Consider the following 14,753-nt stretch of genomic DNA (forward strand, 5'->3'; position numbering starts at 1 on the left):
TAATACACTATACAAAGCACAGTTAATTCATAGTGTCCTGCAGTATTTTGAGGTGTGCTGTACTATTATAAGTATTGAAAAATACTTATAATACTAACTTGTGTCTCCAGTGAACTAATAATATATCGCTGGCTTTGGCTGAAAGTGAAAGTGATTTCTTCATGCATTAAAGGCAGAACCTTTAGTGGTGGCACTTTATTGGTAGCAGAATTAATGATCTCAGTGCTGGTACAGACTGCTGAATGGCAGCTGCCTTTGCAGTGGGAGGGTGTAACTTAGGGCAGGCTTTTCTCCAAGTCTGACTGCCTTCCCACTGAGTGCAGTCACTGAGACACTCCAGCTGCATGGCCAAAAACTCTCTCGTGTGCCCAAGGCTGAGGGGTAATTAAAGAGATGGAAAGTAACAAAGCTAACTTTACCAGAGCTGAGAAAAAAATTACTGCAATATTTGGTTCCAGTTCTGGAACCTAATTCATACACCAAGACCTCATCTTCCACTTTGAGAAAAAAAGCAAGTTTCCAGTCTTCAGATCACTGACAGTTGCTGAAAATGAACATGATTAACAGCACTAATTTTATTTTTAAAACATTTACCCTGAAATCTGCCTTCTCATGGTTTTTCACAGAACAAAGCTGAGTCATGGTGCTTTGTGCACAAAACTGGTTTTATAACCATAGACCCACACCTGGTCCTGGCCTATGCATCTAGAGAACAAGACAAAACATGTAAATGCCATTTTTTTGTGAGAGGCGAAAGGAGATTTTTCCAAAGGAAACAAGAGTCTTACATGAGGAAGTGACATAGTAAGGAGGACAGAAAAGGCTTGGAGCAGATTTACATATCCTTCCCTAAAATGTGTCGTTCTTTAGATCCTCTTGAATATTTAGAGGTGTTAGGAAGAGCAGCAGCACAGTAGGAAAGAGCTGCTCTAGCACAGCCTGTGATGGCTCTGAGTTGCCTGGAGATGTGACAGCTCTGAGGCTCACTGTCACAGCAGCTGCACCGTATCCTCTGAGGTGGAAAGAGAAGAAACTTTACACAACTTCACAGGTTCAATTCTCCTTGCAAGACAATGTGGGTCCATCTCCCTATATAACAAACTAGCAGTGCCTGCTATTACAAACTGAAATGGCAGGGTTTGCAAGAACAAACCCTCCAGATACAGTGACATTCTTGTACAGTTTGGGCTTTTTTGCTGGTTGTCTTTTGGGGTTTTTAATAACAAGCACAGTGTTTTCCACACATGTATTTCATAAAATCAGTAACCCTGTACTCTGCATGCACATTTAAACTACATTTCTTTGTGGGTTTGGAATATCCTCAGCCTTTCCTGCCAGAGCAATGGCATTTAAATTATCTTTTAAATTACTCCATATTATTATTGTTTACAAAAGCCAGGAGCACAGTACCATAAAAAGAACTCCAAATATTGCTCTCCTAGTTGAAATTAATGCAAGTTTTTCTTTGAACGCAGAAGTAAAGAAATTATTTTTAAAGAAAAGGAGAGGTGAGAAAGGAAGATTAAAAGAGGGACTTGGTGCAAACTACCCTGTTTCCAAGTCTAGAGCTTATTTTGAAGGGTTGTAGCAGAAGTAAAAAGTGGCAACTGCATGGGTCAGAAGATTGACAATAGATTAGAAAATCTTCTACTTACAGACCACTAGCAGAAATCTAACCTTAAACAGAAATGCCTGAAAATTTGCACTCCCCCTCTTAACCTGATTGTTAGAGAGTAAAAACAGAACTTTGCAGATTGTATTCATTAGGAACAAGGAAATTATGATACAGTCAGGTATCTCTGAATGGTGTTTATTTTAAAAGTTGGATGCAGAGGAAATCTGTCAAACAGCAGGAGACCATTTCTTCAATGTGCAATGTGTTTCTTGATTTCCTGAGCTTTATTCCTGCTCCTGGAACTGCTCTATCACAGAGCTCCTGTACCTATTTCTGATGTCTCCTGTCATCTGTGGTCTTACTTCTTTCTTTTCCCACAGTCAGAAAGATCTTAGAAAAGCAACCACCACCCACTAGCCCATCAGTCTGAGCCCTGCAGGAGCTTTTGGTTTTGTTGAGGCTGGACCTTCATTAGGGGTGGGGGTTGATATTATTTCAGTTATCTGATTACACAGACAAGCTTCATAGCATCATAGAACAACTCTGAAATAAGTATATATTTATTGCACCCATCCTCTGCCTGAGATTTAGCCCTGCTCAGACCTATCAGTATCCCCTGTGTGTAGAGTTTGCTTTTCTCAGCCACAAGAACAGGTACCCACACAAGATGAACTTCTGTTGGCAAGATAAAGAAAATGACAAATAGCTGACAGTTAGTGTCTGCCCAAGGGATCCTCAGTACCAGAACCTGAGAAGACCAAATTTTAGAGCTGTAGTTACTCCATGTACACTGCTCACTTTAGGTGTAAACACAGGATACTGCTGTTAGACGTGAGAATGGAAATAAGAGAGAAGCTTAAGAGAGCTTGGAGAGAACAGGAGCCAAGTCTGAATTTGTAGTTACACATTTAGAAACTGTCCAAGCTCTTACTGCAGCCGGACAAGGAGATGTCCTCAACAAGCCTGAAAGATCATCTGCAGAAGCTCTGAAGTTCCCTGATTCTCTTTGGGACAGAGGCTTCGATCCTCATTTGACAGGGACAATGCAAATCGTCCCCGTTTCCTCCTTTTATGCAAAATGTTTCAACCTTCGACTCATCTCAGGTTTTCCAACAGGCAACATGCACAGTTGCCCGTGCATCCTTCCCTGAGAGTCCTGTTTATCAAACCCTTCAGGCAGATCCCTCTGCTCAGCTTTGTTAATGCCCTTTGTTTAAATGCCCTTTGTTTAAACGCCCTTTCCTCGCTCCTCTGGCATTCCCGGCGCAGCCACAGGTTCGGGCTGTCATACCCTGCAATGTCCCCTGCAGCCACCGGGCTGTGACACTCTGCAATGTCCCCTGCAGCCACCGGGCTGTGATACCCTGCAATGTCCCCTGCAGCCACCGGGCTGTGACACTCTGCAATGTCCCCTGCAGCCACCGGGCCGTGACACTCTGCAATGTCCCCTGCAGCCACCGGGCTGTGATACTCTGCAATGTCCCCTGCAGCCACCGGGCTGTGACACTCTGCAATGTCCCCTGCAGCCACCGGGCGGCTCTGCTGGGACACCGAGGAACCGCGCCTCGCTCCCCGAGCGCGATCCTTCCTGCATCCCGGGCATTGCCGGTACCACTGCCCGTGTTCCTGCATCCCGGCGATTGCCGGTACCACTGCCCGGGTTCCTGCATCCTGGGGATTGCCGGTACCACTGCCCGTGTTCCTGCATCCCGGGCATTGCCGGTACCACTGCCCGGGTTCCTGCATCCCGGGGATTGCCAGTACCACTGCCCGGGTTCCTGCATCCTGGGGATTGCCGGTGCCACTGCCCGTGTTCCTGCATCCCGGGGATTGCCGGTGCCACTGCCCGTGTTCCTGCATCCCGGGGATTGCCGGTGCCACTGCCCGTGTTCCTGCATCCCGGGGATTGCCGGTGCCACTGCCCGGGTTCCTGCATCCTGGGGATTGCCGGTACCACTGCCCGGGTTCCTGCATCCTGGGGATTGCCGGTACCACTGCTCAGGTTCCTGCATCCCGTGGGTTTCCCAGCACCACTCCCTGTCCAGAAAATAATAAACCTTCCACTGTCTTTCACTGTGGTTAGTTATAAATTTCCACAGACACACACACACACAGGATTCCTTCACCTGTTCCCAGGAGAAGTTGATTGGCAGAGATAGCTGTGCATCACTCGAGTTTCTCAACTTCTTAAATGCTTGAAGTAATCAAATCTGATGTCAATGTGTTTGTTATCTGCACAATACAAAAGACTGGGAAAGGAACAAAGACTCAACTTTCCCCTTAATATCTTCTCACACTTGCTGAAGACAGTATAAAGCCTCTGACCTGCTCCTGTCTGTGCCAGCTCCAGCGCAAGCCAGCCGTGCTGGCAGGCACCGTGCCACAATTCACACACCGTCACCTTCCTTCAGACCATTTTTGTCCTTGTGCCCATTCCCTGCCCCATCATCTTCGGCTCATGCTACCAGCTTTGTACTGATCAGCTCCCAGTGGGCCAGAACCTTGATTTTCAGTAAGCATGACTGCTTTGACTTAAGCTTTTTGTGGAGGCCAGTACTGAACCCTGATCTGTCACAGCTTTGAATTTTTGAACAATAGTATTGTGCTGGAATAATACGGAATAATTTACCACCGTTGAGGCATTTCTAATGCTGCTGTTTGGCATGGATTCCTTCCAGTAGGCAGAGAGCTCACACTGGCATTTTCCCCAGGACAGAAATGCACCTCTCCCTTTGTGTTCCAAACGCAGAGGTGCCAATGGGCCTGCAGCGGAGGAGGAGACCCGGCTCCCAGCGCTGCATCGCTGCTGGCAGCATGCCACCTCATGCACCTAAGACGAGCTGCAGAATGTGTGTGCTGCAGAGCCGTGAGGAAGGCTGGAGAAGAGGCAGGGCTTGCAGGCCCCGGTTCTTTTTCAGTTCTAGAAGCCCACACATTATTTCTCTCCTTTCAGGAACAGGAGTCTCTCTGAATGAGCAGGTTATTAGCAAGGGCTCTCACACAGTGTTTGACTGCAAAAGCCTTGGTTGTTCAGAAAAGCAGGCTGAAGCCAGACTTCCACAGGTTTGCACCAGTTGAACATCCTGAGTTCTCTCTGTCCTGTATGTCTACCTATACATGTAATAGAAAGTTGCATCCTTTATTCCAGCACCTTCCTTGTTTATATGATTAAGCTTTTATCTGGAAAGAGATACAGGGTCAGGGTTTCTAAGACTGTGATTAGCAGTAAGAAGTGAAAGAATCATCAGGGCAGACTCAAACTGTTTAGCTGTTATAACAGGCCAGTTACCCCAGTGAATATTCCCTTTGGAAAAAGCAGTTTAGTTTTTTAAGCTTAAGAAGATTATTACATTTTGTATTTATTTACCACCAACCATTTTCTAGATGTTTAAGAAATACTGAGTAGCAGAAATTTGATCCCTTTCCACAAGCAGATAAAGAAATATTATCCCTTTTCTAGTCAAAAGAACTGATTTGACTGTATTTTTTAAATTATAGAGCTTGTTCCTCTGAGTATGTTGTGCCTGGTACAAACAAGTGTATGCTAATAAAATTTTATATTTATTTGAAGACCCATTTGGGGGTAGTAATAAATATTAGTTACTATGGTGGTTTTGTTGATGAATTAACTACGATATTCTAAATATACTACTGTCTTTCTTTAAAGGGATTCCTGTCCATAATGCCATCAGTTCTGGTAATCCTTCATCCTTCTGTTCACATTCCCGAGTTGGTGATTCTTACTCACACTCTTAGTGTTTAATTAGAAACTTCTCTTTTTAGTACCCTTTTCTCCATATTATTTTCCCCAGCTCTCTGACTGGGGAACACGCTGGCATTTGACCATCTCACCAATGCCAAATATTGCTCATTGTGCTTTAATGGAATTCATCATTTGGCTGTTTGGGGCCATACCAAACCGACCACTGGCCTGGGTAGGTTGTGTGGGGCAGTGTTTGTTTGCTCTCAGCTGCAGATGAAACTGGCAATAAACCACATGCTGGAGATTGTTTGTTTTGCTGCTTAAGATCGCCATTTGTTAGGGATGAAAAGTTTGATCCAAACTCTCCAAGACCTGTATTGCAATTGATAATCTAAACCTTTTACCCTGATTATAAACCACTGTCTGATAATATCAGTACAATATCCATTCAGAAGGAAAACAGATGTTTAAAAGGCTATGATTTTTTTTCCTATTTATGGTTATATTCAAATAAAGAGGACAGCCAAAATTAATTAACTCAGTAATATTGGTTTTAAATGAATGAGAATTTGTGCAATACTGTTGCTTCTAATACACCCCTGGTACTAAGGGGTATTTTCCACATTGTCTTGACACATAATTTACCTGAAGACCAAATGGGAAAGGGTGGATAACAGAAGGTTCTGGTCACTTTGGGCTTGGTCTTTCCTGCTATGTATGTGTTAAACTATTCCCCTAAATACCAGCTGCTCTGTTCTTGTCCTCGTGCTGCTGCCAAACTGGGGTGTATTTAAAAAACAAGTAGATGTGGCACTTGGGGATGTGGCTTAGTGGGACTTGGCCGTGCTGGGGGAAGGAATAGTTGGGCTTAAAGATCTTAGAGGTCTTTTTCAACCTAAACAATTCTGTGGTTCTGTAATCGAGTGCAATCAAATTTATGTACTGTATTATCTAGTGAGATGCTGAGGAGCAGCTGCAAAGTGCTGCCTCTGGGTCTCTGAAGAGCCTGCTCCGAAAAATGTTTCATCAAGTACCAAGGCAGAAGTATTTTCCATAGAATGAAATTGCATTGGCAACAAAAGGCTTTTTGTCTTCACATTACTGGACTCCAGACTTTTCCCTCTATTTCACCTGTGGTAGACCAACATTGGCACTGAGGAACAGACCTTCCCCAAAAGGGGAGGGGAAACCTTCTGTGGGGTTGGTATGGGGAAATCTGTGGGGACCTGAATGATAACAAAGGGTGTAGAGAGTCCCACTTCTGCACTACCTGTCACATGTATCACTGTCATATAAATAATAATAAAAGCACATTTCACCCCAGTGAGAACAAGCTGTTAGCCCTTTCCTAGGATATATCATCTCAAGTCTTTCTTGTGGTGGAAGTCAGTGTAGAGAAGTGAGTTTTAAGGAGCTGATGAGAGGGAATAAATATATTTACTTTAAGACTGAAAAGTAAAAATACTTAGATGAAACTGAAAGAGAAGGATAACCCAAGGGTAAGAACAACCAGTCAGAAAGCAATCTCACATGACACCATTATGCCATTTTCAATTCTCCATATTGCTATTGTATTGCAGAACTGGTGTCAGATTACCCCAAAAGTTATCGTTTGAGATGGCTTCAGCTTGTAGAGGAAAACTTTCATCCCTCCTCCATGCCTGAGACATCTTCAGAAGTTTCTCCACATTATCATCTGGAACATTTTCAATGCTATTAGCCGTTTAGGAATATTAACTCTAATGGGCAGATGCAATACTGTTTTCTAGTGTTTTCTAGTTGTTTGTGCAACCCAGAGGTCCAGACTGTTTCAGTGGAAAATGATATATTACAATTACACATCATAATGACAAAATTGGACCAACTCAGTAGAAATTATTTAGAGTGTCAGTAGGGATGCAGTGACATGCAAGAGGAATCTGTGGTCACAGAGTGAATGGGTGTGGAAAGCACTGAAGTGATTACAAATGGGGTATGAACTCTTTGCAACCTGACAGAATATTTCTGTAGTCCTCTGAGAGCTCTAAAATACTTAGTGTCTCACAAAGGAATGGGAATGACATGTGGAGCTTGAGGGGCTGGCTGGATTCCCTCCCTCTGTTTTCTTAGACAAAAACCAGTTGAATATATCTGATATTTGTTTATAAACCAAACTTGTGGTTCAAATCCTTTTGCTTTTTGCTTAATCTAAAAATGCTTGAAAGAATGGACAGAAAAAAAAAATCAAGTATTAATAAGATTCTTGGGTCCTTCCACCATGTGAAGCTGCACATCCATATTTAATAGGTAATTTAGGTTTGTTTGCATCCTGACCTTTGAATTTAGGAAACACCTTTTTTTTAATCAGAACAGCTGAAGTCAACAAGCCAGCCTGAACTCTGCATGAGCTACACTGCAATGTCCTTTGTCAGTCAGGGACCAAAGGTTGCTGTTCATTCCTTCCAGAACTCACAGATGGATCACAGTCACCTCACATGCCCAGGTGACAGAACAGCCTTCACTGTGTGCTGTACAAAGTCCTTCCTTGTTTGTATTAGTCCATAAAGGCAGATTTCCTATTGCACAAGAGAGAGAAAATAAAATGCATCATGTGAACTCCTGTCAGGATTTTTGCTGTGTATGTCAATTTGTCATGAAGAGTTACAAGTGTTGGATGATAAAGGAGATTATCAACATTTTGGGTAAAAAATAAAATTCTTACTATTTCATAAAGAAATTTAAGAAACAAAATCTCAAAATTATGCATGTTATGATGCATTAGAAATGTAGAATGGTTTCTTTCCTAGCAGCCTAGCTGTAAAATTAAACACAATTACTGCAAACAGTGCATTGATCTTCTGACAGGGTTTTGTTGCTTTTGTTGCTTGAAGATCAAGAGCCAGTTTTTCCATCATGCCTGACACCTTCGGGCTTCCACTGTGTTTAGTAAAATAGCTACATACTGGGGCTCTGAAAAGTGAATTCACATTTCAAATGCTGTTTACAGCTGATAATCCAACCACACAGAAACTGCTGAAGCAGTCCTGTTTGTAGTACAGCTACCACTTTCTGCATTTGGGGGTTTTGTGAGCTTAGATATGATTTCATTTGTTTCAAGATATCTAAACTTTAAAAAAGCTGTTTGCTATTACTGGATTTGCACAGGAGATGAACCTTAGTAGCGCCTTGGACCTTCAGGAGGATTCTAGACTTGTTAACTCCTTTGAAAATCAGTCTGTAATACTATGAAATTTTTAATAATACAAGACATTGGGGATCATTCCACTGGCCACAGTGCCTGAGATAGTTCTTCTCTTAGTTGTGTTCAGAGCAGCAGAAGGCTGCAGCACACCAGCAGTCTGCAGAACTCCTGTAACACATCTCTGTCAGGAAGGGCAGACCATGGGGCAGGGGCAGGCAGACAGGGCTGGGCTGGGATCTTCCCACCACTACCACTGCCCTTTCTCTATTGCAGCCATGGCAGGGTCTTGCTCTGGAGGTGTTTTTCATATTAGAAGAAAGCAAAAGGATATCCTGAAAAGAAAAAGTCATCCTGATCCCTCTTTCTCACTGTTGAAATAATTTTAACTGCACTAGAGACTAAGAGCAAATCAAGCATTAAACGATAAAAAGAGCCAGAGAAAGTTTCTTATCTATTTGTTTCATTACTGTGAAGTTTTATTTTCTCTGTTGCAAACATTACTCTGAAAATGGTGCTGCTCTTGTGAAAGCACAGATAGCTGGGCACAGATAAGGAAAAGTGTGACAGTTCACTGCAATACAGAGATCACCTCAGGCAGATTTTCTTTTTCACTGTAAGTGGTTTTTCTTCATTTAAAAGTGCCTAAATGTCTCTGTTTCCGAGTCTATAAAATGGAGATACAGCCTTCCTGCATTAGAGGAGGTTGCAGTGGTGAAGCATTTGAGATGATTAAATGCTTGTGCTACGGAAATGCACGTTATTATCATGCTGAGACCTGAAGGCACTGACCTTGGCACAAAGGTGAGAGACAGCCTGCCTGCATGATCAAGCAGCATTAGTGAGGCCAGCACTTCCCTTTCATGATGCTCTGCTGGAATATAATCATCTCTAATGTAGCTGTTGGAGGCACTTGCCAGCCTCACTGGCACAACTTGCTCAGGAAGGTCTTTTCCACGGCATGCAATTACAAAATGAGAATGGGAGGGAGGGAACGGGATGAATGAAAACAAACATCATTCTAGGAACAACTGTTGGTGGTTAATACTTGACCATTACTTCTTGACAGGATTAATGTCTTTCTAATCACACTAATCCCTTCTGATAACTTTATCCATAATCCATCTATTTCAAAGCATCATCCAGATGGCTTCTGGTGGAGAGGAAGACAAAATCAACATGCAGAATGGGGTCTTAGCAGCAGCTTCTTGTATCTTCTCTTTCTGGGGATATAGGGTTTGATCTTGAGACAGGACAAAAAAATGTGCTTTCATCAGACAGCAAGAGAAAGACCTAGAGAATTGCAGAGAAGATAGAAAGTTCTATTTTTATTTGTAAATAAAATACCTGATGCTTATCTGTGACAGCTAGAACAAGCCTAGAGGTGCTCAAAAGGGTTTAGCTACTTGTTTGCATGGGACTAATTAGATTTCCAAGATATTGGAAAGAATTCCCTTCTTCTTTACGTCAAAAATTCTATTTTAGTGTTGGGGGTTTTACATAGATTTCCTTCGAAGCAAGACATGAAACTTAGTACTTGATTCTTTGGTTTGTACAATTACAAATACTTTAAACAATGTAGAAACGGATTTTACCTTTTTAATTAGTCACATATAATTCCTAGAATTGAATATGTCTTCCCCTTCCCTTTAGGCTTGACAGGTTTTTTTTCTATACAAGCTAAGAAATGGTCTCAGAACATTAAATTACAATTTTGTGGATTTTTTTCTTCCCCTAGACTGATTAAAGGAGTGAGATGTACAGTAATTATTTAGAAAAGCTGCAGATTGGTTTTTATTGCCTTCATCCTGTTTTGGCCATTTGGCACTCATTAAAATACCCTGTGGAAGCTACACGTGAATCATTTGTGTGGAAGCTACTTAACTACACAGCATCTGAAACGATTTCAATCTATGAATCAAATATCTGCCCTGTTCTTTCAAGGCCAACCAGATTCTGAGGTTTGACAAGAATTAAAGGTTCACTGTTTTCCATTCCAGTGTGTTTCATGAGAGTCTAGCAGCGGAAGCCATGAGAATAGCTTTGTTCTGGTTGAGAAGAATCTTGGGAAACTCTTCAGGAAGTTTTTATGAGGCCAAGAGTGCCTGATGAAAATCAAACTTAGAGGGAGGACCTGAGCACGATACAGTGATCTTAGTTTAGACTAGCTGGAAGCTTATTCCTCCTGGCCCCATCCCCTAGGAAGAAAAGTACTTTTTGTTGTCATCCTTTGGCTACCTTGTGTGAATGTTAGAACTCTAGATACCAACAGCAATGAACTCCTGTGATGTGACTGTGTATTACTTCCTTTGCACAGTAACTGTGATAACCACTATGTCTCTTAATCTTTGTGTCTTTTGTCGTGTTCCTTCTGATATCAAACACAAGAAGTCAAACAAAAAATAGTGAATGGGTGATCCTAGTTCCAGGCATTTCCTTCTGAAACAAGTCTGAGCTATTGTCTAAAATGACGTGACCACTGTTAGTGCCCAGCCTTTGGAGAACTGGTTCCAGTGGTCCCTTGCTGAGCCCCGCAGGCCGTGGAGAACACAGGGTTTTGTCTGAGCCCAGACCTCTGTTCATGCTTCTGTCACGTCACTGTTACCCCACTGCACCTCCATAGTTAATTACTTTTGATGACTTTCTCATCACAGCACGAACTGAGCATGACTTTATCTGGTGACAGGATAATCTCATTACAGATGATGATCTTGTTAATGAATATCCCCAAGACAGAGCAATCTCATTATTAGCCCCCTCAGGATTTGCCACCTATGAGCCAAGGTGAGATTAGGTTCCAGCTGAACAACATCCTTCCATCTTGAGGCTGAGGTAACAACCCTAAACTCACCTGAATCACTGGACATATTTAATGAGGATCTTTGCCTCTAAGTACTTCTGGAAATACTTCTCAGGTGAGCAATCAAGACAGGGTTCATCCCTCTGTTGTTCTGTAGAACCAACACGGCCCGGAGGCATCAAGGACAAGGAGAACAGTGTGGCTGCCCCACAGTGACAGTGGCTCCAGGGCAGAGCCAGGGAGGGAAGGGGAGTGACCTGTCTGTCTCCTCGGCAGTGCCTCCTCCCAGGAATTGTTCTGCCTGCAGGTTACAGCTCTGCTGCTCAGCAGTCAGCCCTTCCCACCACTGCTGTCACCCCCCTGCAAAATGTATCTGTAAACAACCCTGAAAATTGTTACCATAAAAAATCCAACTGGTTAAAAATCAACCTGAATTTTAATTTTTTTTTTTGCCCCCCTGGGAATGTGGGGGTGGAACAGTGCTGTATTCTAGTACAATATAGGTATCTACTCTGCACAGCAATGAGCTGTCAAACTGGCTCAGTGGCCTGTGGAGCCTCAGCCTGAGAGAAGAGTTCAGTCCTAAAAAACTAATAACAACAGAGGGTTTTTTAAACAGAGAAATGTCACATTAATTTGAGATAAATATATTTAACTGAACTATTTTATAATTTAAAAAAAAGAAAAGTGGTTTAGAATATTTAGTCTTCTGCATGAACCCATCCAAGGGAAAAGTCAAGGAAGAAAGCAGCATTCCTACTGCTGTATTTTCAATATGCAGTGCTGTGTTTGTACACAAACACAGAAAGGTGTGATTTTAATCAAATCCAATGATAAATAAAAGCAAAGAACAATGGTTACAAGAGTGAGACTTACTGAGATGCTTATTTTCTGAATCACTCAAACTCCAGCACACCCTTGTTCCTATAGTGTTAACAAAACCCATGCTAGATGAGAGATTGGCAATGAGAAAAGCAATACATTTTCTTAATTAATCTAGTGGATAGCTGGAACCTGAACACTAAATCCACCCATTTGATTTCATTAAATCTGCTATAAAGGTTAAGCTGCACTTTAGCACTGGCTCTAGACAACCTCTCTCAGCAGTGTGAGGTTAAGGAGGTTTCATTCAAGGAGGTGCAGCTTAGTAAATATTTATGAGAACAGGCCTGATAAACAGATCTGTTTTGATGAGAAAGCTGGACACACCAAATAGTAAATGTGGTATTTTATTTCACCTGTACTTTTCCTGAGATGTATGCTTTGGAGAGTTCACAGAGAATTATCCAAAGTTAAATCTCAGTTTAAAGCCCCAAACACTGCTGTCAGTGGAAAATCAAATCCCAGACTCAGGTCACTTGGAAACTGCATCAGGGTCTGTCAGAGCAGCCTAAAGAACCCTCAGGGGACAAAGAGTGCCCTGTCCACGAAAGGGTCAGTGGGAGCTAACTCTCATGGTAGAGAATTGTATGGCTTGGCACAGGCAAACTGTACAAGCAAGAGGATGGACACTGGTGATGCTCTGGCAGTGCTGGGAAAGAAGAGGAAAGATCCTGATGGGTCTCTCCCAACTCAGCATGTTCTGTGATTGTATGGCTCCATTCATCTCTGATTCTATGAAAAGGCTGAGGTGATCACAGCATGTGCTGTGCTCCCAACTGGGCAGCCACACTTCCCATGGAGATATTTTCTCTAAATCCTATCCACTGTCCCCATTTAGACTGGAGGCACACTGAATTACAGTCTGCTCCCTATGTGCCCCCTGGTAAAGCAAAAATATATTGTGCTTTGAACTGATTTACAAAGAAAAAAAGTTATTCTTTCTGTATGACAGAATTGCCCCTTAGTGTTTTTAATTTCAAAATTGTGTCCCCACTTCACAGAGAAAGGGGTGAGTGGGTTGATTAGATTTTCTTCAGAGGTCCATTCAAACCTGAATTATTCTATTATTCTGTAAAATTATGTGTAGAGTATGACACACAGAGTGTTAATAAGTATTGCCACTGCTCCTGTGAACTGAGCTATCACACGTGTAAAACTTGTGTAAAACTGTCCCTGCAATTTCAGGGAAGAGTCAGTAGGATCCAGTAGGATCCCCACACGTGCAGCCTGAGCTTGCAAGTTCCTTCCAGTAACCAGGGTCTGACCTGGGAATTGGAAAACAATTCACAATTCACACACAGAGACTGCAGCTTTAGTGTCACTGACAAGCTCATTAAAACACTGAAATGTAGAATCAGCTGTAAGAGAAGCAGGCAGGGCGGAATAATTCAGAAATGAGGCTTTCAGCTGCGTTCATGTAATGCAAAAGCTTCAATTTGTGCTGCGTTTTCTTCCCACAGCTTGATGTCCGGGCTCGCAGCCCTGGATGCCAAAACTTCCAGTCGCTTGGGAATCATAACCATCACTTACTATCTGTGGACAACGTTTGTGGCTGTGGTTGTGGGAATAATTATGGTCTCCATCATCCACCCTGGAGGAGCAGCACAGAAGGAGAGCACTGAGGAGGGTGGGAAGCCCATCATGAGCTCTGCAGACGCACTGCTGGACCTAATCCGGTAACGACATCCATTCCTTCTGCTTTCTGAAGGGAGCATTTTGTACAGAACTGCAGGAGGAGCTGTGGCCTGAGCCTAAGTTCTGGATCTAAATATTTTGTTGAGACTGAGAAAAAAGTCAGTTTCAGAAGATAATTTTCAAGTTATCAGATGTTTATACTGGCTGTTTCTTGTAAAATTGAAATGAATGGTCACCAATCAACAACAGTGGAGCAAATCTTTTATACCCCACAGGAGTCCATACAGCCTGTGGACCTCACCATCAAATCCACTATTAGGGTCAAGGAAGTATTAAAATGTAATGTTCATTTAAACAAGAGTAGAGAGTTACAATGGGTAAAACCTTAAATAAAGGGGTGAAACACATATTTTTCAGAAAATAATTCTTAAAGTTGCTGTTACAACTGTTCATACCAATTTGCAGACAAAGCACATAATTAGACCACAGTAGTGTATTTTTTATTCTGCTTTGGGGCTTTTTCTTATTTGTTTGGCAAAAGACACAGTTGTTCTTTTAGAGCAGCATTAGGGCACTGCTGGAATTTGATGGCCTAGCCTAAAATCCCTTTTTGTCCCTATTTTTCAGGTGCTAGTGGGATTAATTTGTTGACTGAACATACTCTCTGCCTTGGATTTATTTTGCTCACACAGAAAGACAAAGTTTTGCCTTTGTTTGGTAGTTCCTCAAGTTGCTGATCTCATGCTACATCAGTCAAGGGCTTTCAGGCCAAGTGTGTATCTGCATCACAGAAAATTCTCTTTGGAGTTCAACTTACTGAAATTAAAAATGGTGCACAGTTTGTCTTTCAAAAACCCAAATTCCTGACCCTGACAGCATGTCAGCACATGAAGTACTTTAATTAGACTTACTTGGACTTCAAATCAGAAGGAACTGGGAG

General features: G+C 42.4%; 1 protein-coding gene across 1 annotated transcript in view; it reads left to right on the top strand.

Moving 5' to 3' along the window:
• The window catches only part of SLC1A7 (solute carrier family 1 member 7), a 48,135-nt gene that overhangs the window by 1,682 nt on the left and 31,700 nt on the right, over nucleotides 1-14,753 (top strand). Inside the window, exon 3 of the mRNA XM_040072803.1 lies at nucleotides 13,639-13,854. Coding sequence (XP_039928737.1) covers nucleotides 13,639-13,854 — 216 coding nt within the window. The remainder of the gene's footprint in view (nucleotides 1-13,638; nucleotides 13,855-14,753) is intronic.

The sequence above is a fragment of the Hirundo rustica genome, chromosome 9 (genome assembly GCF_015227805.2).
Source record: "Hirundo rustica isolate bHirRus1 chromosome 9, bHirRus1.pri.v3, whole genome shotgun sequence".
NCBI classification, from domain to species: Eukaryota; Metazoa; Chordata; class Aves; order Passeriformes; family Hirundinidae; genus Hirundo; species Hirundo rustica.